This window comes from Pteropus vampyrus, unplaced genomic scaffold, assembly GCF_000151845.1.
Source record: "Pteropus vampyrus isolate Shadow unplaced genomic scaffold, Pvam_2.0 Scaffold45, whole genome shotgun sequence".
Taxonomy (NCBI): Eukaryota; Metazoa; Chordata; class Mammalia; order Chiroptera; family Pteropodidae; genus Pteropus; species Pteropus vampyrus.
Genome location: NW_011888826.1, coordinates 2,156,330 through 2,182,982, shown reverse-complemented (window position 1 = coordinate 2,182,982; position 26,653 = coordinate 2,156,330). Strand labels below are relative to the sequence as shown.

Below are 26,653 nucleotides of genomic sequence, written 5' to 3'. Positions count from 1 at the left end.
CCTACACCCTCCCACCTGCACCTGCTGGAGGCTGAGATCCATACCAGCAGCTCGTGCCCAGCTCTCTGACACTACATGAGAGCAAGATGCCAGCCCAGACCCCTGCAGTCAAGGCCAATGCCTCCGGCTGTGTACTTCTACTCCAACAGCCTAACTTGTTTTCAGCCTCTACCACCATGTACACACTTATGGTGAGATCCTAGAGTCATTGAAATGCACACTGACAGGCAAAGTCCCCACAACTGCTTGTAGGCCCAAATTCAGCCTTATCTCCAGTCACTGGCTTCAATCACTGGGCTCACCTGTAGCTAGCCCAACCAGCTGTGCACCCAAATGCTACCACAGGAGTACACACCAACAGACAGGCCCCCACTGCTATTTATGGACCTGACTCTGGCCCCATCTCCCGTCATTGTCCTGAACCACTTATAGCCAGCCAGCCCAGCTACAGACTTGCATGTTCCCAGGCTGACTTCTGACACTGGCCTCCACTGCCATTTACCCATGATCAGACCAAGCAGACATGGTGGTGCATGCCAACAGCCATGGCCCCTACTCCCAGCATTCTGTGCACCCAAAGTTGGTCCTGACCCTTATTTATTGCCCTTGGAGATCATCACTATGTGAGTGTTTGCAACCAGTCTCTGCCACTACACAGGCAAATACAGTTGGCCATTAGAGCCAAGTAAATGTGTGCATACCACCACCTCTGACCACCACTGCTACATTCCATGATTCCTAGCTGCTGCATCTGGAGGCACGGCTGGGTAACCTTGCAGTTTCTTCAGAACCCCTGCAATGCTAGCAAAGGACCACCCAGTTGTTAATGCTGTGGGCCCCAGTGGCCTGAGCCCATAAGTCACCGCGTCCCACTGGACTCAGAACCGCAATGCAACCCAAAACTTGGCATGCTATATCACTAAACCCAAAGTCACAGCATGCTCCAGCATGGCCCTGCCCACAGATAAACATTTTTCCTTTAAGAAGTCAGTCCATAAAGTTTGGAAGAGGGGATTGCTTCTTCAAATGCACAGATACCTATACAAGATTACGGGAATTATGAAAAATCAGAAGAACATGACTTCACCAAAGGAAACTGTAAACCTCTAGTAACTGACCCTAAAATAATGAAGATACAAGAAATGTCTGATAAAGAATTCGAAATAATTGTTTTAAAGATGTTCATAAACTACAAGATAATAAACAAATCAATAAAATCAGAGAAACAATACAACAAAATGAGAAGTTCAACAAAGTGATAGAAAACATAAAAACAATCAAACAGAAATTTTGCAGCTGAAGAACAAAATTAACTGAAGAATTCAATAGAGTTTCAACAGCAGACTTGAAGAAGCAGCAAAATGAACCAGTGAGCTTGAGAACGAAGGCATACCATTTTAAATTATGCTCCTCTAGTCAGAGGAACAAAAGAAAATGGAATAAAGAAAGCCTATGGAATTCACAGAATATCATTAATAAATATAATATATGCATCATCAGAGTCCTAGAATGAAAAGACAGAAAGGGTTAGGAAGTTTTTAAAGAAATAATGACTGAGAAATAACAATAGGGAGAGAGCTGGACATCCAAGTTCATGAAACTAATATGTCACTCCAAATTTCAACCCAAACAATCTTCTCCAAAACATCTCATGATAAAACACTCAAAAGGAGGGGAAAAAAATGGTGTAGATGATAGTGGCTCTGGTCATCCCTCTGGTGACCAAATCAAAGTTGTGACAGAAACAAGAAACAAACAGCAAGGAAAAATTGCATGGGATCTAATGAACAAGCCATACAACTAGGGAGAAATCTGAGAAATCTAAGAAATCACCCTGCAATGGCAGAAGGTAGGACAGGGCAAGGACGCGGGGCTACCAGGTCTCGAGCAGCTTAGATGGAAGCTGTGGCAGTGGCAGAAGCCTCTTAACGGTGCTGCATCTGTGAGCAGATTTTCGTGGTGATGGACCTGCTCACTCTGAGCACCAGTGCCAATTGAGCTACACTCTGAGGGCACCTGGGACTTACAGGGAGACATGTCGGAGGGAGGACCGAGGCAATACTTGCTCTGTACAGAGGTGCCGGCAGTATCCATTGTTCCTTGTTGAGCCCTCTTCTCTCCCAGTGTGCAGACACAGTGGAGATGTCATCATACTGGATAACAGAGGTCACTCAGCCCAAAGGATTCCCTGAAACTCCACCTCTCCCAACTCATGGCCCCAGTCAAGTCACACCCAGGTGTATCCTCAGTGAGTTAAGTGCTCCTTGCTGAGCAGCACAAACACAGCTGGCCTCAGTTTCTGGTGTGGCCTTTTGAGGCAACTATATGCACAGCATCTGTGGATTGCTTGATGAATCTTAACAGGTGGCCCAAGTGGGGCAGAGGCTTGGGCTAAATTTGGCCTGCAGTTGAACCGCTCTCAGGACTGTGCCACCGGACACCTACTTCACAAATCCACACTAATAAGACCAGGAGATTTAGGAGCTTTGCTTAGTACATAGAAAGGGACACGGATAGGCAGCCAAAATGGGAAGACAAAGCAGCAGAAACCATATGAGAGAACAGAATAGAGATCCAGATAGAATGGAGTCAAGTAATCTAACAGATGCAGAGTTCAAAACACTGGTTATAAAGATGGTCAATGAACTTTTGGGAAGTGTAGATAAATTCAGTGAGAACTTCAATAAAAAGATATTTTAAAAATCATAAAAATGGAAATGGAAATTATAAAAGCAAACCAGTGTGAAATGAAGAACACATTATCTGAGATGACAAATATATTAAATGGAATAAACAAAGTGAATAAAGAAGAAGCTGAAATGGCCTATCTAGAAGATGAGAAAGCCAAGGACATTTAATCAGAATGGCAAGAAAAAAGATGCCAAGACAATAAAAATAATTTAAGGAGCATATGGGACACTATTAAAGGTCAAAATATCCATCTGATCAGAGTATCTGAAGGAAAACAAGATATTGAACAGCGTTTTAAAGAAATAATGATGGAAAACTTCCCTTATCTGGTAGAGGAAATAGACATACAACCCCAGGAAGCTCTGAGAGTTCCAAGAAAGAGGAACCCAAAGAGGCCCACACCAAGACACTTCATAATTAAAACGCCAACGGTGAAATAAAAAGAGAATCTTAAAAGCAGCAAAAGAAAAGCAGTTAGTTACCTACAAAGGTACACCCATATGACCGGCAGCTGATTTCTCAAAAGAAACTATGCAGGACAGAAGGACTTGGCACAAAATAGTCGACGTGATGAAAACCCAGGATCTACAACCAAGAATACTTTATCTAGTATATAGTACTTTATCAAGCATATAGTACTTTACTAAGTACTATATACTTGAAACTAAAATAAATAATATTTTAAATCCTAATAAAAGACTGAATGAACTCCTATAAACATACATATAAACACACTCTAAAATTAAAGACAACGAGAGAATTTTAAAAGTAGTAAGAGGAAAAATACATATTTATTTTGTACAAAAGAATCCCCATAAGTCTATCAGTAGATTTCTCAAATAGAAACTTTACAGGCCAGGAGAGAATGAGATGATATATTAAAAGTGATGAAAGAAAAAAATTACGAACCAAGAATATTTTACTGAGCAAATTTGTCCTTCTGAAACAACAGTGAGATAAACAAAACAAAAGCTGAGAGAGTTTATCACAACTAACTCTGCCTTACAAGAAACGCTAAAGAGTTCTTTAAGCTGAAATTTAAGTACACTAAATGGTAACATAAAAACATAAAAATACATAACACACTGGTAAGGTAAGTATATAGTCAGATTCAAAATACTCTAATGTTGTAATATGGTGCTGTTTTAACCACTTAACTCTATTATAAAGGTTAAAGAACAAAAATATTAAATATATTAAATATAGCTGTGACGATAATAATTTTTTTAATGAATACACAATATAAAAAGATGTAAGATGTGATATAAAAAGCATAAATTGGTGGGGGAATAAAAAGAAATAGTTTTTATGCAATCAAATTGTAATTAGTTTAAATGACTGCTATAACATGTTCCAAATAAGCCTCATGGTAACATAAAATGAAAGTCTACAGTAAATACACACAAGATAAAAGAACCAAAGCATATCACTGCAGAAAATCAAATCACAAAGGAATACAGCAAGAGAGGAAGAAAGGAACTACAAAATAGCCAGAGCAAAATTGACAAAATATTATTAGTAAGTCCCTAGCTATTGATAATTATAATAAATGTAAATGGATTAAATAATACAATTAAAAAAGGTAGAGTCTCTCAATAGCTAAAATTAACAAGATCCAACCATATGATGCCTATAAGAAACTCAGTGCAGCTTTAAAGATACACATAGGCTTAAAGTGAAAGAATATAAAAAAAGATATTCCACGTAAATGAAAACCAAAAGAGTGCAGATTCAGCTGTACTAACATTAGACACAACAGACCTCCAGCCAAAAACTGTCACAAGAGACAAAGTAGGTTATTACATAATGATAAAGGAAGGGGTCAATTCATTGAGAGGATATGTCAATACCTCTCAAATTCTTAATGTCAATACTTTTCAAATTTTTCAAAAACTTAAAAAGGAGAAAAAATCCCCAAACTCATTTTACTGGGTCAGCATTAACCTGATACCAAAGACAATTAAGGACATGACCAGAAAAAATAATAAAAATCTACACGACATTATCCCTGATGAATATAGATACAAAAATTCTCAAAAAACTATTAGCAAACTAAATTCAAAATCACATTAAAAGGATCATACACCATGAACAAGTAAAATTTATCCCTGAGATGCAAGGATGGTTCAACATACACAAATCAATAAATGAGATATACCACATTAATAGCATGAAAGACAAAAATCATAAGACTATCTCCACAGATTCAGAAAAAAAGCATATGACAAAATTCAACATAATATCATAATCAAAACTCTCAACAAAGGTGGGTATGGAAGAAACATACCTCAATTTAATAAACATCATATATAATAAACCCACAGCTAATGATATACGTAATGGTCAAAAGTTGATAGCTTTCCCTGTAAGATCAGGGACAAGACAAGAGTAACCACTATCACCACCCCTATTCAACATAGTACTGAAAGTCCTAGCCTGAACAATTAGGCAAGAAAAATAAAAGGCAGCCAAACCAGAAAAGAAGAAGCAAAACTGTCTCTGTTTGAAGATAATATGATCATCTACAGAGAAAATTCTAAAGTCTCCACCAAAAATGGTTAGAACTAGTAAAGTGAAGTTGCAAGATACAAAAACAACATACAAAAATTGGTTGAGTTTCCATTTTCCAACAGCGAAGTATCTGGAAAAAAAATAATACAACCCCATTCACAAAGGCACCAGAAACAATAAAATACTTAGGAATAAATGTAATCAAGGACATGAAATATCTATACACCAAAAGCTATAATACACAAATAAAAGGAATTTAAGAAAATAATTTGAATAAATAAATTGAATTTTAAAAAATCCGAGGTAACATGGATTAGAAGAGTTAGTAAGAGTTAATATTGTTAAAATGTCCATGCTACACAAAGTCATCTATAGATTCAGTGCAATTCCTATCAAAATTCCAATATTTTTCACAGAAATAGAGCAATCCTAAAATTCATATAGAAACACCAAAGACCCCAAATAACCAAAGAAATCTTAAGAAACAACAAAGCTAGAGGCATCATGCTTCCTCATTCTATTATATGTATGTGTACATATATACACATTCTTACACATTCTTTACTACAAAGCTATAGTAATCAAAGCAGTATGGTACTGGCATAAAAACTGACACATAGACCAATGAAACAGAATCAAGCACCCAGAAATTAACCCACACATATATGGTCAATTAATATTTGACAAAGGAGTCAAGAATACTTAATGAAGATAGGATAGTCTTTTTAATTGATGGTGCTGAGAAACTGGATATTAAAATGCAAAACAATGGAACTGGACCCCTATCTTATACCATTCACAAAAATTAACTTTAAATGGATTAAGGACTTAAACATAAGACCTAAAACCATAAAATTCCTCAGAGAAAACTAGGGGGAAATTTCCTTGACATGGTCTTGGCAATAATTTTTTGTATATGACACCAAAAGCACAAGGAGCAAAAGCAAAAACCAACAAGTAGGACTTCATCAAACTAAAAAGCTTTTGCATAACAAAAGAAACAATCAACAAAATGAAAAGGCAACCTACAGAATGGGAGAAAATATTGGCAAACCATATATCTGATAAGGGGTTTATTTCCAAAATACATAAAGAACTCATAAACTCAACTGCAAAAACAAATTTAAAAATGGGCAGAGCACTTAAGACATTTTTTCCAAAGACACAGAAATGGCTAACTGTTATTTAAAAGGTGCTCAGCATCACTAATTATCAGAGAAATGCAAATCAAAACCACAACGAGATATCACCACACAGATGTTAGAATGGCTACTACCAAAAAGACAAGAGATAGCAAATGCTGGCAAGGATGTGGAGAAAAGAGAGCCCTGGTGCAATGATTTTGGGAATGTAAATTGGTAGTGCCACTATGACAAACAGTATAGAGGTTCCTCAAAATATTAAAAACAGAATTACCATATATGCAACAATCATATTTCTGGATATATATATAAGCACAAGTGATGACCACTGTCTCTAAGAGTTATCTGCATTTCTATGTTCAGTCCAGCATTGTTAACAATAGCTAAGACATGGAAATAACCTGTGTTCATCAACATAAAGATATGTACGTGTGTATAAATATAATGAAATAGCCATTAAAAAAAAAAAAAGGAAATCTTGCAATTTGTGACAACTTAGATGGACCTTGAGGGCATTAAGCTAAGTGAAATAAGCCAGATAGATAAAGACAAATGATCTCACTTATAGGTGGAATCTAAAAACATCAAACTCATAGAGACAAAGAGTAGAATGGTGGTTGCTGAGAAATGGGTGAAATGGCGAGACGTCAAAAGGTAAAACTTTCAGTTATAAGTAACCTTCAGGAAATCTGATGTACAGCATGGTTAACTATAGTTAACAATACTATACTGTATACTTGAAGTTACTTCCAAGAGTATGTTATGCACTAATCATAACAACAACAAAACAGTAATTATATGAGGTGAAGGATACATTAACTAAGTTTATTGTGTAAATATTTCCTATTATATATGTGTATCAAATGACCACCTTGCATACCTTAAACATACACACTGTTATATATCATTTATATTTCAATAAAGCTAGGGAAAAAATTGGTCTTAAAAAAGATAAAAACTACTCTCAATAGAGAAAGCAGTTAAATGATTTTTAGTACATTAACTTCTATTGCTTTTCTTTTTCTGTTATTGTTATGATAATCACTGTGCATGACTCAGAATATAAAAATTGATAAGGTATTAAAAATATGAATACATAGAAAAAAGACTAATGTATATATCCATTAGGAAGAATTCCAATTGTTAAAATCTGTCACTATATATTGCATTTAAAATCTATGCTGAGTATTGTTTACTGCTTAGTTCCAGAACAACAGGGTGAACAGATCTGCCTAAACCACCAAGTATACTAAGACGTTCCTCTTAGAGGGCTTGTTGTTTTGTTGTTTAGTTTTCAAAAGCTTTTCCAGTCATACACTGTTTGCTACTTGGAAATATTTACTTAGTAACTTAGCACTTAAATCATTGGAAAATAAAGCCTTTATATGGAAAAATATGAAACACCTTGAAATGGACCAAAAAAATAGAATGCTTTGTTAAGCTGTCTCAGGGGTTATCTCTGCTTTTCATTTTCTTAATTATCTTACAATCCAGTAAACTGTAAAAAATTAAAAATAATGTAACTTATTCTTATCCATAGAAATATAGATTAATTGCAAATGGAATGCAATTAATTATTGGCCTGACAGACCCATATTCATTTCAGCATTCTTTTTCTATTTTTGTGTGATACTTTAAATCTTTTGAACCCACTGTAATGTTACTGGTTCCCTAGTTAATAAATTAAATAAAATATGTGGCACATGTTCATATTATATCTACATGGAAAAGTATAGTACTTTGAATTAAAATAATTTTAATTTACTATGCTATCCTGGGCAGTTAAAGAACTCCATTAGCCTTAATAAACAGAAATACAGAGTCTTGTCTATGTTTTCAAAGTAGATCAGCATACAGCATAGCCACAAAACTTAGAGCTATCTGTGAAGATGAAATACAGGGATACCTTGGCAATATTGCAGGTTTGGATCCAGACTACCATTATAAAGTGAATCATCATAATAAAGCAAGTCACACAAATTTTTTTGTTTCCCAGTGCATATAACAGTTGTTTACACTATACTGTAGTCTATTAAAAATGCAATAGAAGGTCTAAAATAAAAACAATTTACCCATTAATTTAAAAATACCTTATTACTAAAAAATGCTAACCATCATCTGAGCCTGCTGGAAAAATGACGCTGACAAACTGGCTCAACACAGGGTTGCCGCAGACTTTTAACTGGCATATAATGCAGTATCTGCAAAGCACAATAAAACAAGGCATGTACAGACATAGACGTAAAAGTGCTCCTTTCCTGGTTCCCATGAGCCTCCATCTCCAACTATAGTAAAGATACTATTACCCATCTGAGAGGTTTATCTTGAGGACTAAGACAGTGTATATATAGCACCTAGCATAATATTTGGCACCAAGCAAGGCTCAAGATGTTAGTCACCTTTATGAATAAATGTTATTTATATTTTTAATATATCTTGTATTTTTAATACATCTTAGCACCCAATAGAGCTAAATAATTCCTGATTTAAAAACACCAACTTTTTAAAAATTACATCAAAGGCATTAGCACTGATGACTTTAAAAAAAATAGCTAAAATATGTTCAGCACTGTGAGGCAAGTTCTGTACTAAGAGCTTTATAATCGTTCTCTCAAGTGAACCTCCCACAGTATTCTTATAAAGCTAGCTTCTCATAAGGACTGAGACGTGGTGGCCCCATTTTACAGAAACTAACAAAATGAGCATTAAGAACATGGAAAGCAGTTTTAGTACAATTTAAACTTTGGAAATGGTACGTGTATTTTTGTGTCATTGAAAGTTTAAGAGGTAAAATACCTGAAAGCTTCATGTAAAAATCACTCCTACCCACTAAGCCAATGACTCATTAACTTAGTTTCGACTTATGTTAGGATTTTTGGTTGCTCCCATTCTTCCCAAATTCAGCTTTTCTTGGGATCAACAATAATGCTTCTTAAAAGTATTTTTCTTTGTATTCTCTCTACTTTTGAACTTCAGCTCCTTGCTACTAACAGTATATTTCCTTTAATTCTTAACACTGCTATACCTTAGGGGTTTAAGACTTGGTGATGTCTGCACAATTGGGTCCTCAGCTTTCTCTGAAGAAGAAGCAAGCAACCCAGAGACTGTCCCAGTGCTTGAGACACTTCCTTTAGTCATGCAAGCCTCCTTCTGGGATGCCTGCACTTCTGGCAGCGCAGAGCACAGCTGACATCTGGTGGGCATAAACAATAATTGCACCACTCCAACGGGATCCGAGATCCTGAACTCGGGTCTGTGCCCCTGCACACAACAGGCTACAAACCTTTCCTCAGCCTTCCAGCATTTCGTCCCTAAAGCAAAAGCCAGGTCTGTAACAGTCTTAAATTTCCTGTTTCATTTAGCTTTCTAAATTTCAGTTACAAAAAAACTTTAATGTAATCATTGCAAAAATTTTTTAAGAACCACTTATTTAAAAGAAAAATATAGCATTTTCATAGACTTTTTTAAAGGTGATTAAAATGTTGCTTCACAAAATATAAGAAATTTAGTTCTATGCCTACCTCTCTGTATATTCTTCTATCTATATGGATCCAAAGTTAATAAGATATAAACAGCATTCAAAAGCACTTCTCATCCATTCAACACATATTTACTAGGTGCTTACCATATCCCACGAAATATGTTAGATCTGGGATATAACCATGAATAAGACGTGGTTGGAATTCAAAGCATATGAACACGTTTATTTTAAATAAGAAGTACAGTACACGGTGATGTCATCACTCTGAATTTTTTTCCAATATCATCTAGGCCTCCTAGGACATTGTTTAATGTAGTATTACTAAAATCCGTATTTTCTAAAAACTCCTGGTTGTTATGAGTGATTTCCCCAATCTTCTAGATATATCTAAGTATCACGTTTTATCCAAATTAAAAAGAAAAATAATTTGTCTCTCTGCTCTAGGGAGAGTGCTACATAATTTTTTTAAACATTTTGTCACTTCCTCCTGTGAAAACAATGGATATAGTAAAAATAGCACTGATTTTCAAGCCTGAATGACTGGGTTCTGATCTTGTCATGATACCTATTGTGCACCACTAACCACTTTAGCTCCTTGCTTCTAGAATGCTTCATCTGCAAAGACATAATAACAAAGCTGATCAGTGTTTTTATGAGAAAAGATTACATACAATAAATCGCTGAGACTACCAAAGTCTTGGTATACAGTAGACACACAATTAACATTAACTCTTCTCCCCTTTCTATTACTTCTCCACAATTTTAGCTCTTTTATTTCACAAAAAGTTCTCAGTGCTCATTACAGAAGTTTATATAACATTACAACTTATATATTTCAATTAGAAGAAGGAATCACTTAATGTAGAAAAAGCATACTCTATGTAGAGGCAGTCTTCGCCTAGTAAAATAAATAGCAACTCATAATGTTTTATGGATTTATGACTCATGCTGAACTGAAACCAAAGGTATTCTTTATGTAATTAATTACCTTTTAGTTCCTCAATACTAAATTTGTTATTTTAGCACCTCCGTGCGTAGCTCTAAAAACATTAATTGTTCTACTTTGAGTCAGCTGCAGTCAAAAGACAGCTTTCAATGTTTTATATGACTTGTTTCTACACCACCACATAGTCATGGAGGGGAAGAAATCTTAAAATGTTTCCCAGTTAAGTTCCAGGCAAAATACCACAAATATTCAAAACAGTTTATGGTTCATTGTCTAATTGAATTTATCCTTCTGGGCAACATGTATCTACTTATAACTAATTAAATGTTTTATTAATGCAGGTTAACATACAAAGAAATGTCAAGTTCCTCTTCACAGCAGCACTTTTTCAATTCTGAAAAATTTAGTCACTTCTGTTCTTTTCCAAGTTAAATCATTCCAGCTCCTTTAATTTTCTTCACAGAATATGCCTTAAATTTTTCCATTTTTAATGACCTATTTGAATTTATTAACATTTAAAGATTATAATTTCTAGGAAAAGTACTGGAGAGGCAGCTTAGTAGTAGAGAATCTTTTTCTAATTATGAGGAAAAATGGTGAATCTCATCCCATGAAAATGCTTGCAAGTTCATTTAACAGATGTTCTGAGTAAAACTAGATTCAACACATTTGGCACAAGGAACGTATGAGATTGCTGTAGAGATCTTACAATCATACCTTTACTAAATCGATTTAGTAAAGTGAATAAAGTACTTCAAGGCTATGTCTATTTCATTTACTCAACGACACATTCAATAAGCATTTTGCACTGAGTTGACGACATAAAAAAAAAAGAAAAAGAAAAAGATATAATTCCTTTCCTTAGGGCATTTATGGTGTCCTAGGAGAAAAATTACAGGTACAGGAAATTATATATTATTAGGGAAAAAAAGGAAAAGAAAATTCTAAGATAATAGAATAGAAACGAATTTTGTAATTGGAAAAATGAAGAACAGAGAAATGACGAAAGTCAAATCAAATTATTAAACGGCAAGCTTTCTAGGGTAAGCTCATTTTTAAAAAATGGGAAATTATTATAGGTTATATAGTCCATATCTATCTAGTGTGCTCCACGTTATTATGATGAGAAAAAAAAACGCGTGAAGAAAAGCTGTGCTGATATTGAAATTATAAATCTTCCTGCTCATCTCTGCTCTCAAAATAAGTTAAATTTAATTGATTTCTCTCTTCCCAAATGAAAAGATTCTCATCTTCAAAAATATAAAATATTTTTAAATCACTTCTATTGCTAATATTTAAGGATGTCTCAACTTGGCCAAATAGGTAGGCTTGACCAAGCATTTCAAAAGAGAAATAATAGTTAATATTTTCACTTATTGGTTGGTTGAGATTTATCCTGGAGCTCTGGAATCTGTTGTTTAATAAGTTGTTATTCTCATCAACTACTTCAAAGATTTCATTTGTCTGATTGCTGGGGTCTTGTGTATTTGAGTTCACATCGCCCAGAACTAATGATGGGTGCAAGAAATTCACGCAAAACCTTTTCTTTAAATAAAATTGAAATTTCTTCAAATTATTTTTTTCCTCCAAGAATTTAATTCTTTTTAATTTTCTTCTTTTACTCAAGTCAAATGTGTTGAAATAAAGTCGATCAAATATATCATCAATTGCATTATCAATATATGCCTTTTTACTGCTTGCTTTATTGTTCTCATCTCCGAACATGTTTTTGTTTGACTGCAGTAAACATGGGTGTATTTTCTTCCATAAATGGAGGCCCAAGGAATTTTCAATATCAGAATCTTTACAATATGCAAATCCTCGGTCTTCCTCATTTATAGGTTGTATAGTAACTGCTAATATTGGACAATGTTGACCACAAATAGCATAGAGTTTATCCAAAGAGTCACCTTCCTGAAGTGCACCATGAATATTATTATTTCCAGGCAATGGCTGGTTTTTAATAGTATCATCAGAGACAGGATGGACTTTGTTGGCAGCAGTTGTAAAGCCATGAGTAACAGAAGTACATACTCTTTCTGATCTATGATTACCCTTCTCTGCATGGTGATTTGATATTCCCTCCTTGGCACAAGTTTTATTTTGAACATCTAACAAATCCTCATGAAAAGGCTCAGAATCAATACAATGAGAATCACTACAATTGAAATTGCATTTCAATTCAAGGGGTTGAGTCAGTTCTTCCAATTCTGAAGAGGATAGTTCGGCCATGTTTGGGCCTGGAGCCAAATTTCCAAAATGTGAATATGGTACCTCATTGCTATTATTATCAAGTAGAGTATCCACTGATGTGGTGTCTCCATTCCCACATATGCCAGAATTTTCAGGAGTTGATACTCTTAGCAAATGATTTTCTTTCAGGAGCCACTTGCCTTTATCAATCAGCACTCCTTCTTCTATATCTCTGAGGATTCTGTTATGATCATTTTGTTTTGTATTATGTTCTACATTTCCCCCATGATAATTGGCCCTTACGTCATTAAAGTCACATTTATCTTGTCTTTCCTCTTGAAATTTCTGCAAAACAGATGAACCACTAGATACTCCTCCAGAAGAGACAAATGACTGACTTTCAGAATCGTACAGACTTATTTTTCTAGCACATTGAAAGTCCATAGAATTGTAAGGAGAAACCTGAGATCTGTGTGTAGACCCAGGAAAAAAAGATGGTTTAACAATCTCCACTTTACCATAAAGTTTTTCTATTGTCCTTTTAACAAGTCCTTTAATGTATTCTTTCTCTTGAGTAAACTCCTCCCTACCATCATTGGGGTCATCGCTGGATATTTTACATGGCTGATCATTCTTACTGTCTTGTCTATAGTCTGACCAACCAGAAGTCACTGGTCTTTTGAAGCAGTTTTTAAAATCAAGAGGGGATTCTGAACAACTTCCAATTTCCATGCTTTTCACCATCATTTTTACTCTCATTTTAGTTTCTACATCGTTGAGCTCCTTTTCAATATTTTTCTTAGAATCATAGCAAAACACTAAAGATGGTGGTGCTGTCAGCCTCCCATTGGTTGTCTCACAAATTACACTATTCTTTCTTTCTTCTGTAATGTTCCTGCTAGAGTGTTCTATTAATGCCAAATTTTGACTAGCCTCTAATTCTTTCTGGATCAATTCTTCAGTGGCTTGCTCTCCTGCATTTACATCTCTATGAAAGAAATTAATGTCCTGCTTTTCTAATTCTTCAAAAGATTCCAATTCTGAAATGTTTCTTTCACTTGATGTCACACTGTTGGTTGATCCTGGTTCTTCAGAAGTCTTTGATTCCTCCTTATCAAAGGATGTATATGTATTTTTATCCTGAAATTTCTTTAATGAACAATTTTTAAACCCATCTAGAGAACTACGTTCCTTATCAAATTCTGGTTCATTTAAGAAAAAGCCACAGTGACTTAAATTGCTATTTTGGTGTGACCCCAGTATATTAAAGCCATCTTTATACCCAGGGTCTACCAAAATATTTAGGTCTTTCTGAACTTCAGCAATTTCTAACTCATCAGTGAATTCCAAATTATCAGTATATGTGTTTTCTTTGGAATTTAAAAAATCACTGGTATTGGAGACTTTGATGGGAACATAAGCCTCATCAGTTGGGCAAGCTGTCTCATAGGTATGGTTTTCCTCATGAGCACAAGCCTTATGGGAAGACACAGCCTCAGTAAGTGAACAGCCCTCTCCTGGAAAACAAGCCTTATTCATAGAGGTCTGATCCATGGTATAGCCATCACTAGAGGAAAAAATGTCACTAAGGTTACAAGACTCTTTTGGAGGATAAATCTTACTCACAGTGCACATCTCACATGGAGAGCAAGTCACCTTTGAAACAAAGACCTCAGGATCACAGTCTTCATTGGCAAAGTTGCTTCCATTTAAAGAGATTTCCTGTGTTTTTTCATTTTCAATGCACTTAGGAACACTCTGAATGTTGAGTGTGGAACAATTTGCAGAAAGACCTATTGGAACCATGTCTTGTTCTTTCTCAGTGAGTCCAAAGGGATTGGTAGTTGACTCCACTAAATTGGCAACAGCAGCCTTCAAGTCATCAGCTTCCTCTGTGATGGCAATGTGCTTTAGAACTTCCAACAATGCAAGTATTTCTGAAGTCCTGTTGGTAGTCTTGTGATAATCACCTTGACAGAAGCTATTCACACTTCCCCTTAGATTTAGCACCAGGAGCCAAGCTAGAAGGACACTAGTAGATGAATTATTTATTGGGGAAGGGAAAGAAACATCTACAAGTGAACCTGGCATTTGAACACCATTCTGAGTCTTGTGAATACTGGGAACTAAAGCTTGCAGTTGGCGAAGCAACAGAACTGGTAATAGGTCTTTTTGAGTGGCCTCTTCCATTGGATCTACTTGAATGGCAGCCTCTATACTTTGCCCTTTTGTAGCTAGGTTTATTTCTTGGTAAACAAGGCTTATCTCTGGTCCTGATTTTTCAACAGACACCTGACTTTTAGTATTATGATTATCAATAGCCGACTGTGACAAAGTACGACATTCATGTGGGGAAAGCAAGTAAGCATCATTCAAAGACTCAACTTGGTTCTCATAAAGATCTTTGTTAAGTTCTTCACTGCTATTTTTGTCAAAAGATTTACCTACCTTTTTACCTACCCTATCTCCTGTCAAATTGGCATTTTTAGTTACGTGCTTATTACTTTCCATGACAAAATTATTTCCTTTTTCAGAACTTGTATGGGAATTATTTCCCAGAAAACCATTTACCACACTTGTTTCCTTTTTGCATATTGGAGCTGATCTTCTAGAATGTAAAGTTGGATGTGGATTTATGTTCTCCAACCATCGCTGTACATAATTTTGAACTGAATGATGAGTAACATCCTCAGGAAAAACAGTTTTTTTCAAAAAAGCTAAAGAATTTGCCCTGGTTGTATCACGGTGTTTACCTACGATAGTACCTGATTTCAATCTATCTCCTTTTTGTTTTTTCTGGCTTTTTAAAGTTATGTGTGAATTATTAACTAAACTTTTCTTTGCCATTCCTCTCAAATACCAAGATGTTATTTCTGCTTGAGCCTGTGGTCCACAAAAAGCATTGGGATTTTGCTCAAGAAAGTTAAACATATGAAATAAATTTTGATTTTCAAAAGTATTTTTGCAATATCTGAATTCATTATGGGGAAATACTTTAGCTCCTTGGCCATTTTCTCTTTTTGTAGTGCCTCTTAAGCTTACTTTGTTTAGTGGTCTGGGTTTTCTTTTAGCTAAAAGTCCTTGAACCTTAGGATTCGGAATAGAATTTAATGTATTCCTATGAAAATTCTTGGAATTCATAGGATTGAGATTACTTTTAGAAAAACAATTTGTTTCAATTACCATATCACTTGAGTCTTCCTCACAAAGTAATTCTCCTTTAACAGGACTGTGCGAATCATGCAATATGGTTTCCCGTGCAATTCTACCTCTTGTATTTATTCTCTTACTCTTACTGGGCATTCCTTTAGTTGCAATTCCCCCATCCTGATGTCTATAATTTATCACTTGCTGCCGAGATTTCATCTTCTTTTTGCCGGCTACAGATGACGAAATCTGCTTTTCATTTTCCGGAAGTTTTGTTAAACCACATTGAGCAAATTCATTAATTAGTCCATCAATTCTTGTGGTAATAGTAGAGGATCCTACTGAAGTTGGAATCTCAGAAATTGTTTTGTTAGTTCCAGAGCTGTTGCTTAAGTAATGAGATGCATCTGCTAAAATAGGACAGAACCTATCATTGGTGTTACCGTAAGTTCTTAAGTTCTTGATTCTAGTTTTGTTGTCCAATGTTGTACTATCAACTGTATCTTCTTCCATAGTTAAGTTTTCTGATGTAGTCTGTGGCAAGCCATTATTATGGGACATTTCTAACATCTTCTGACTTGTAATTTCTATAACACCAGCACTTACTGCACTTGACTTGAGTTGTCTGCTTTCTTTTTTTCTTTCTAAAGCTGACTCTATCTGCTTATTGTTATCTATCTGAACAAGTACTGGTTTATTAGATACTGATGACATTTTACTGCAACAATGTGTGAACATGTGATACTCAGATTTGTTCTTCCCATCTTCCCTTTCTTCACTATAGGAAAACTGTCCAATCGTTTTCTCTTGAACTTTAGTTTCAGATACTAAAGTCACACTCCCTATCACAGATTTCTTTTGTCTCACTCTCCTTGGTCCAGGTGTAGGGGGCCTATAAAAATGATGCTTTGCTTGATCCTGAGTTCCCTGGATGATATCTGTGTCTACAGTAGCATTCTCCCAACCAGGAGAACTACAAGTTTCAGCCTCTTGTTCTGTCATTTGAATGCTTATCTCCTCTGCCAAACTGTCCTCTTGATTATTTTCTTTCTTCAGAGGTGAGACATCTGTAGACAATGAACATGCTGCAATCTTTAAACCAGATGACAGATCATCTGTTCTTCCTGGAAAACTGCTTATCTCACTCTTTTCATCATTATTAGAAAGAGCAGCTCTACTGACACTAGTTGTCCATTTTATGGTTTCCTCTTCTTTTATCTTGAATCGAACTTTCATCTCAACTGTCATGGTACCATCTTGATTAAAAATAATTGATTTCTCAATATCATCTTCTGAAGGATATATCAATAAATTCTGAGAATCCTTTTTTTCTAAGGCCAAGTAATTTTCAGGAGCAAAAGAATGGTCTGAGGAACAATCATTAGTATGCATTTTGTCAGAAGAAGCAGAATAAATCTGAGACCTTGGGCTTGAAGGCACATGTGTGCTCACTTTCAAGATTTTAATAGTGAAAGATGCCCCGCATCAAATTATAACGTGGAAGAGCCATTATAGACATATATCCGATAGAAAAGGCAGCAAAGAAAGAAAAGAAAAAAGTAAATAATTAGTATGAAAAATACAGTAGTTTTTGATTTCATAGTAAGATGTTATTAATATGTTTCTCACTTCTATGTATTCAGCAATTATCTGAGTTCACTGTAATATCTGGTACATTTCTACAAACTATTCTTTAAAAAAGAATTTATAATTCTCCTTCAATAAGAAGTCACAGAATTTTAATTGAGTTTAATAAGGCAATTTTAATAAGTATAAAACAAATTGCTAACAATTCTAGCAAAAATATTTTTGTGGTGTTTAATTCTGTTGTTTTATTTTGTTTGCCAGCACTGAAATTGGAGTCTAACCAAGTGCTGCTCACCTATACAAAGCAAGTAATAATTTACAGTGGTATTTATTTTCCCATCTGTGCATATTCTAGAGAGACATCTATAGTATTAGGAAAGCTAAAACATTTTAATAATTCAAAGGCTATATTAATCAAATAATAATTATTAATTTATCATTCACTTTGTATAATCAATACATGTGATTTAATATAGGTAGGGCACAAAAGAGAACTGAGCTAGACTTAAGGTCCAGCCATCTAGTTATTATAATGTTTGTCGTTAGAGAGAACCTTGACACTCATGCTTCTTACATTCAAATTCCTATTAGTGATTTGCATAGCTTTTCATATGCTTGCCATCAATTAAATACCTTTAACTTTTCAAATATTTTCTCTTATTTCTCTGTACTTTTACCAAAACTGTAAATGAGAATGCCTCACTCATAATTTTTAAAAGTAAAACTTAAGGAAGCCCTTAGATTCCCTGAAACCATCAAAAACCATACTTTGCAACCTATATCAAACACAAACTAATGAAATAATTTTAGTACAATGACCAAGCTAAAATAATACTAACATATGCATAACAGATATTCAGCAGCTAATGCCTACGAAACAGAAGCATTATAATTATCTAATGAGTATATCCGTAACATAACTAAATGACAACAAATAATAGATGAATTTCACCCACTTTAGTAATGAGTAATACTACTTAAAAGGTGTATTATTCCATGTCTAAATAAAATAAAAATTGAAATTTAAGTATACATGGCAATTGATACTTTAGCACAAAGCTAAAGTACTGAGCACAATGAATAATGAGATTAGCCATGCCTGCACAGGGAATTTATAGCCTATGCCTTCCTCCTCCCCATCCAAAAGATAATGCCGCACTGTACAGCATTTTCTAAGAAATTATCAACCTATTGTTTACCAGCATGAATTGGCTACATGAACCTTTTCTTTAAATAAATAAAAAGTGGATTTAAGGGCCTAGGGTTTTTACTGGAATAACTTCAGTAAGCAGAGCACGTATGTAGAGATTTTTAAAAATACAATCACTCACCTACTGATTTCAGCTATAATACTGCAAAATACTATTTAGAGAAAACTACAACTACCAGAGATGTTACTTACATATTCGATAGAACTACTCTCCAAATCAATAAATGCTGGCATTTTGATTTTTTATCTAGGTATTATATGGGGGAGGAGGGGAGAAACTATACCTCATCAATTCAAACATATGTATCTCTTGACTGATTTGGAAAAACCTAAAAAGAATTATGAGATAATCCTTATGATTCTTTCCAACTATAAATATAACCAATTTCAGTTTGAAATATTTTCGATCCCCTCATTTCTCTTCTATGAAGGCAATTTGTCATTTAACATTTAAGCATGGATTTTTTTGTTGTTGAAGTAAAAAAAAAAATCTCGGTGCTAACTATAAAGGCTATATATTTAAGTGACTTACTCTTTCTGCTTTCTGTCCTAGTATTTCCCTTGGGGTACACGCGACGAGAGATCCCTGGTAATCTAGTAGGAAGCGAGTACTTTTGGATGTCATAATTTCCTGGTTTAAATGGCTCCCTTCCTGCTGCCACCACAGCTCCAGAGCTCAGAATCACAGCTTGGAGACTGGGAACCTAGAAGAAAACAAAGAGTTATGGTCCTTATATAAGCAACATGAAGTTTTCTTCTTTACATATGGTAATTTTATAATTGATTGAATCAATTCAACAACCTCCTGGGCTAGAAAGAAATAATCACTAAGCTTTTGTTAGGCTTGAATGATGTATGCAAAATAACAAAATACCAAAGCATGGGGGTCAGGTTAAACTAACACTCTTATTGAGCCAAGCTACTAGCTGGAAAGAGACAGACGGGTCTTCTGTCAAACTAAAGAAATATTTAAAAGGTATGCACTACTGGTTCTGCCTTTCCCACCAAAGTATCCAGCTGTAGCCAAACGTCTTCCCTCTGCCAGATAACAAAGGTTCTGGTGGAGACACCAGGACCAGGAAAGTGAGCTCTTGTACTGGCAGCTGCAAGGGAAACTCTCCCCTGCAGCAGGGATCCCAGGAAAATGTTTCCTTTACCTAACAGAATATCACTTCTGGCCCTCCTTTTAAAGAAATATTGTCGAGATCAGAATCTATGTCAACACATTATATAACTTAGTGCTCAGGGAACAGAGCATGGGAGAAAAAAGAGGTCCTCGTGGTGGATGTCTCCTCAGATTCTGACTCAAGAACAAAGGAACCATCTACCCAGATGAACCAGCAACTTCCCAGGAGGGTAGTAACACAAAAGCACAAGCAGGCTTGTGTGCGCAAAGCCTTCCTACGCCAGGAGCACTGTCCTGCAGGACTCCAGCTCAGACATGAGGAGCTTCCAGAATGCTCACCTTCCTCCCGTCTGTGGCATACAGCTTGGTCACGCGGAACTGCATGACCTCTGTCAGGTGCTGCAGAAAGGCCTCAAAACTCTGGGTGACTCTCCTGCTCAGAAGGACCATGCTCTTTGCCTTTGGGTCGCCATTCCTGAAAACCACAAGCCTCCGCGTGGCGCGCAGCATGCCAGGAGCAGCGGCCACGGGGATGCGGTGCGCGTGTGCACTAATGGCCCGGCTGCTGTGCCAGGGCCTCGGGCGCTGACGGGCCTTGTCCAGGTCCACCGGCTGTACCTTCCTGCCGTGGGAGCACAGGTACGACTCACCGTCCTCCAGCTCCTCCAAGCGCGTGATGCTGTGTCTTCCCCGAGGGGTGCTGATATTCCTCACCCCAAAAGGTAGAGGAACCTTCCTTGACAAATTATCCAGCAGAGCATCAAATGTCTTAAAGGAACGAGGGTTAACCACCACCTTGACCCCTCCAAATTGCGGGTCTCCGCTCTTGTAGAAGCTGATCCTTTTGGCCACAACGGGATGAGTGACTCTCATATTGCGAAGGGAAGGAACATGATCTTCAGAAGAACGATGAATCATGGAAAAACTAGTGGAAGGAGTTTCGCTCATTTTGGCAGAGACCTAGAAAGTGAAGAAGATTATTTATCTCCAGAATAACAGCACCATAAAGAATACACGATGCGAAGCTATCGCTAGGATTTCATTCATTCATTTATTCATTCATTATACCTGCCTATTTGGAAAGATAATTTTAAGGAGCTTACAATAAAAAGACATAAATGAAACAGTTAAATAAGGGTTAAAAACAACCTAAAGACACTGATAAGTGACTAGGTCAATAAATTATACACACACACACACACACACACACACACACACACACACATCCATGTAATTGATAGCTGTGCAACCATTAAATATGGCTTTATAGGTCCATATTTATTGGCATAAAAAATGGCCATGACTTATTACTAAGTGAAAAAGCAGTTTGTCAAAATACATATGTTATGCCATTACCAATGTATTCAGTTGGCCCCTGTATCCATGGATTCAACTATGAACGGAAAATATTTGAAAAAGTAATTTTACTTTTTTGCTGACATACTATGTAGTTAGGCCGACAATGATTGCATCTGTACTGAACATATACATAACTGAGGTCTTACTTGTACATATTTATTATACAAGTGGAAAAAGTCCAAAAGAATATACAATTTAGTATTCATGGTGGTTATCTCTGGATTGCAGAGCTAGAGATAATATTTGTGTTTTTTAATACATTGCTAAATTTTATGAACTTTTAAAATTAACAAATATTACTGAACAATTAACAAATATTACTGAACAATTGTAGAAAATGCAGGTAAATTATCTAATGTTACTTTGGGAAACCACTAAAATATTTTTTGAATGGGCTGCTGAAAATGGTGCAATCTGAATACTGCTCACACTAGTGGTTCTAAAATGAAAACTTCAGTAGGGAATTTCAGCCAATCACTGAAGTTTGCCTCTTCCACTTTCCCAGTAAAGCTAGAGTTTCACTGTTAAGTAGGCATCTTGAGGAAGGGTTTCAGTGGTTCTGGACTAGTCTTTCATTTGTAGCATATCATGGTTATTTTCTATTGCTTTAAATCAATATAATTATTAGTGTCTTTTGACACAGTAAGAATGCCCTGCAGCCTTGAAGACAAACTAAATTGAACAAACTAAATAAATGTGATCAGTATTACAGAGATAAAAAAAGCATTTTTTTCATTATAAATTAGCTATAATTCTGGCCCAAATCAGAATTATGTTTTCAAGCTAAATATTTTCAAGCTGTTATCTAAGTTTCTTTATATATCTCCAATATAATTTTGTAAATTATACTTATATATAGGAAGATGAATTCAAAGATCAGCCTAGAAATTAGATATGTCTCTCCTTCTCCCTCCCCAAAGAGTTTAAAGTAATTATAGTTCTTAAGACAATAAAAGCAGCTGTACTAGGCATGCGCATCAGAAGCTGGGGAATCCAGCTTTGCAATGGAGTCAGCAAAACTGCAACCTCTTCTCGTCCTCGGGCTGATAAACCATGGTTTGACCTTGGGGACTCTGCTTAATCTCTGCGTCCTCACCAACTAGAAGAGAGTTGAATTCCTTCAGTATTTAAATAAAAGGCTTCAGAATACTTTGCCTTCAATTACTTTTTAGGTTAGTTTATTTACATATTTGAAAATATTTTACATGAATGGTGTTTGAGATACATTTTTCACCTAACTTTGGAAAATTATGTTTAACTATACATAAGTGCATAGTGGGGCTTTTAATTTCAATTGTTTTCTGCCTGGATCTCACTATTTGGAGAGCTGTTGACCTGGTGATCATGCTGGGAACACAGTTTTGTGAGCTGATAAGCTAAGGGTTTTTGTTTGTTTGTTTGTTTGTTTGTTTGTTTGTTTGTGAAAGTGACTAAAATAGAGTAAGAAGATTTTGTGCTGGGACCAGAATGGAGAACATGAAAGATAAGGATTATTGGAGGGAAAAGGTGGCCCCCCCATTGTCCCTAGCCCAGCCCTGAGCACTGGTTTTGAGCCAATGCATAAAGGCAAGAAGTTGAAAGTTCCATGCCCTGGGAAGATGCCAGATGCTCAGCAGTGAAGGAGTATTTGCAGAGAAAGTAGCTGCAGCAGGGTGTTTGCCAGCACCCTGATAAGGAGGCAGTAGCAAAAACAACAAAAATACAAATTTGTATGGTCCTCATTGTGTGTAAGAGGATCTCTGGAAACTCTTAGAATCACTGGGGGAAGCTTTAGAGAATGTTGAGATTTTTGCATACATGCAGGTGAGGTTTAAGAGTCTATGGTAAGGTGAACATTGTATACTATACATTGTATACATGACAAAGATTCAGTATTATCATTAAGTAAAAAGATCAATGTGCATACAGTGCACAATATCGTCATCGAGGAAGAGAGTGCAAGCCAAATTCCTTCCAGAGGAAGTGTTTCAGACTTTGACTTAATATAATCATGTTTCTTTTACAGTGACCATGGGACATTCACAGAGTAATTCAATAACACAATTGAGGAAGAGTCAGGGTACCATGAGAATATCAAGGAGGGATGTGTAGCCCAGCCTAAGGGATTGGGGCTAAGGGTTGGAAGAGATAGCAGTATCCAGAGGAAAGCCTATGTGAAGCTGAGATGCCGAAGGCAAAGTGTGGTGGAGATGTCCTCCAGTAAGAAGACAGGAATTAGGGAGGATCTCCCAGCGCACAGGAGCAAGACCAGGCATATGAAACAGTGTCCCCTATCATAAAACAGAGCTACCAGCCCTCCACATCTTTTAGTTACCCTGACTCAATTATGCACCTTTCTTAATCAGCTTTAAAAATTAATCAAATTTGGATGGAAATTTAAAAATGCTTTTTACATGTTTTAAATAATAAGGTTTATTCTCTTTCTTCTGAAACTGGGATAAGGCAGTAATATACTTAGGGGCTACCTGAGGAACAAACAAACTGAGTAGCCAAAAGCAGTCTAATTCTCTCAGCAGGTTAGGCAGAAGGAGGAGAAGTAGAAGTAGAAAGAGGTAACAAGAGAAACCACAGAATCCTAGGGCTCATCACTTTCCTCCCTATCGACTTCCCTAAAAGTAGCAAAGGACCTTCTTAAAATCTTTTGCCTCCGGCCCAAATTATTTTAAAATCTCCTTCTAAAGACTCAAGGGCTTGCTAACAATATCTTCTCTTCTTTTCTGCATTCTCTTCATTACCTTAAGTCAGACCATGGAACTATCATGAATACTTGGCATCGCTTTTTAAGATTAAGCAGATTTTTTAACATCCTTCGGTTCCCTAGGTTTAACCATAGTTATCTTTATCTGTGTCATCATCGGTCTCAATTATCTGTGCTGCTCAGAACTAAATAGTCTACCAAGAGAGTTGTACCTTCTCTCCATCACTCACTTGACAAAACAGATGACAGACTTACAAAATTAACATGCATCATTTCACTAATTATATTTTAAATTTAATTTCTTCCATGAAGTAGGAATTCAGGCAATTCAGAAAGAAGAATGACATAGAAAACGAAATAAGAAAAATGTTATATTCATGTTAGTTCTGTGGCAATTCAGAAATTTAATGTTGTAAGAAAAATTAGTTTGTTTCATATTATCATAATTCTACACAGTGGGATTGGGGGTGAGGTTCAGAAAGGCATTACACCAGTTGTCTCCTATGGTAATCACAGCATTGTTGAATTACAAGCAGCTTTCTTTTTCATTAATGTAGTGCATAGATTTATCTAATCATTAAGTAATGCTTTTGTAATCAGAAAAAAACTGTACTCATATTTGAATACACTAGAATTTCTTGATTTCTTGACACTAAAGTTTCCTCCTACTTCAATATCAGCATATTATGAAGATTTCTGGCATATTTGGGTAAAAGATAATAATTATTAGCAATATTTCTTCTTTTTCTAATGGTTAAAGATAGAACACAAATATGTAATCCAGATTTAAACTGAAAAATTAAGGGCAACTAGCTAAATGTAGATTATTTTCCAAATAAGGATTTCAAATAATTTTGTACTTACCAGAAGTTGAAACTTCCTTATTTGTTAAAAAAAATGCTTGAAGTTGTTTGGATAATTCGCATAAAAGTTACTGGTTATATAACCTGCTCGCTTCTTGCAAAGAAACTAATGTCTTTGGATTTATGGTTAGCGTATCCACCCAGGGATTGAGTATAGCCAATTAATTTAATCCAAGGTGATGCTAATTACCAGACAGGATTCACCTTAAAGGGAACCACAGCCAGAAACAAACCAGTTCCTAGGATGCTCCACAGTTCTGAAATCCTAGAGTTTCTCTTGCATTATCTTGCTTATCGAGTGTCATTCTCAGGAGAAAACATTTCTTTAATTCATAAGTATTCCCAAACATCCTTAACTTCTCATTTATTTATGTTAAAGAGAAAAAGTTATTATGCTGCCAAAAGTGAAATAGTTTGACATTTTATCATTCTTTGATAAGTAATTCTGAGTCAATATTTGCTCATGTTAGTCATTAAGAAAGAAAAGGACCTAAGCCTTTTTGTTTTTAAGTACTCCTATTGCCAAATCAGTGTAGTTGTAATGAAAATGGCTACAATTGTAAACAATTTGGCTACTCAGCATAACATAAGAGGAATGAGAGAGGCACAACACAATGAAATCAATTAATTTTATGCTTCTGCATACACAACACTCTTCTACTATTTTGCTTAATCAAGATGAGATTTGAATATGTTTCAGGACTTTGTCACACATGCAGTCCCCAGATGACATCTGCTGCCGCTAATGGCAACCTGTACTCCAATCTGTTTGAAGATGCCTTAGCTAATCGGATGTCTTACCATGTTTCCTGCCTCAGCTCAAACCACAAAAACAAGGTAAGGGGTCCTTCAGGAAGGAAAGATCAGGTTCAAACATGTGCTCCCAAAAGTTGTCTCCAAACAGATCACAAAAGGGAAAAGATTATAAAATTGTACAATTTACCTCATGAATGCTGATTTTGTTATCAAGCCCCTACTAAAAAGTAAAAAATAAATAAATAAATAAAATAAGGAAGGAAAGGAGGGAAGGAGGGAGGGGAGAGAGAGAGACAAAGAAGGAAAGACAAAGGAGGGTGGGGAAGAAGAAAGGAGGCAGGGAGGGGTAGATAAGAGAAACAATAGTGTTTAACTCTGATACAAACCTCCATTTACAATCATTGGTATCTACACAAAGACAAGGCTATTTAATCAACAAAGAAATTGATGTTTACAGGGTAGCAATAGGAATAAATGTCATCATTAACAGTTCCAAATCAAAGTGCAAATTTTAAAAGTTTGGAGGCAAGTGTTTGCAAGTGTGGCAGGGCACCAAATTATATAGAGCTTTGTACTCCATGATGAAGACTTTGACATTAACTGAGATGAGAAACTAAAGGAGAGTTTTGAGAAGAGGAGTAATGAACCGACTTACATTTCAAAGTAAGATGTGTTGGATAATCTGTTAAAAGTTGAAGTTAAAAATACTGGTAGACGAAAGGGAAAATGGTGGAGTAGAAAGTGCTAGAAATCTGTATACTTGGGCAGTGATTGCACTGGCAGAAACTGTCTGAAGCGACTATTTCTGGATACTATTTGAATGCTCGCAGCTTCCAGAAGGCTTGGCTGGTAAATTGCAGTTAATTTTAGTCTGTTTCATCCATTAGCACAGTAGTGGTTACCCATCTCTTTTACCCCAGCCCTATGACAAGCAGCTGTGGGG

The 26,653-nt window shown here is 35.8% G+C and overlaps 1 protein-coding gene across 1 annotated transcript; it reads right to left on the bottom strand.

The window, feature by feature from the left end:
* Positions 1 to 11,938: 11,938 nt before the first annotated feature.
* Positions 11,939 to 25,061, bottom strand: RP1 (RP1, axonemal microtubule associated). The gene is made up of 4 exons (XM_011359163.2): positions 24,956 to 25,061; positions 20,374 to 20,994; positions 19,441 to 19,612; positions 11,939 to 17,562 (listed from the first exon to the last, which is right to left on the bottom strand). The coding sequence occupies exons 2-4, from the start codon at positions 20,980 to 20,982 to the stop codon at positions 11,939 to 11,941; spliced, it is 6,405 nt and encodes a 2,134-aa protein (XP_011357465.1). The 5' UTR covers positions 20,983 to 20,994; positions 24,956 to 25,061.
* Positions 25,062 to 26,653: the final 1,592 nt, after the last annotated feature.

Bases quoted from the DNA above. Each gene is read 5' to 3' on its own strand.
- RP1 (XM_011359163.2), bottom strand. From the start codon at position 20,982: ATGAGCGAAACTCCTTCCACTAGTTTTTCCATGATTCATCGTTCTTCT. The intron at 19,613-20,373 runs GTGAGCATTCTG...GTTTTCTTCTAG, and splicing joins ATGCCACAGACGGGAGGAAG to GTTCCCAGTCTCCAAGCTGT. The intron at 17,563-19,440 runs GTAAGTCACTTA...AAATCTTGAAAG, and splicing joins TAGGACAGAAAGCAGAAAGA to TGAGCACACATGTGCCTTCA.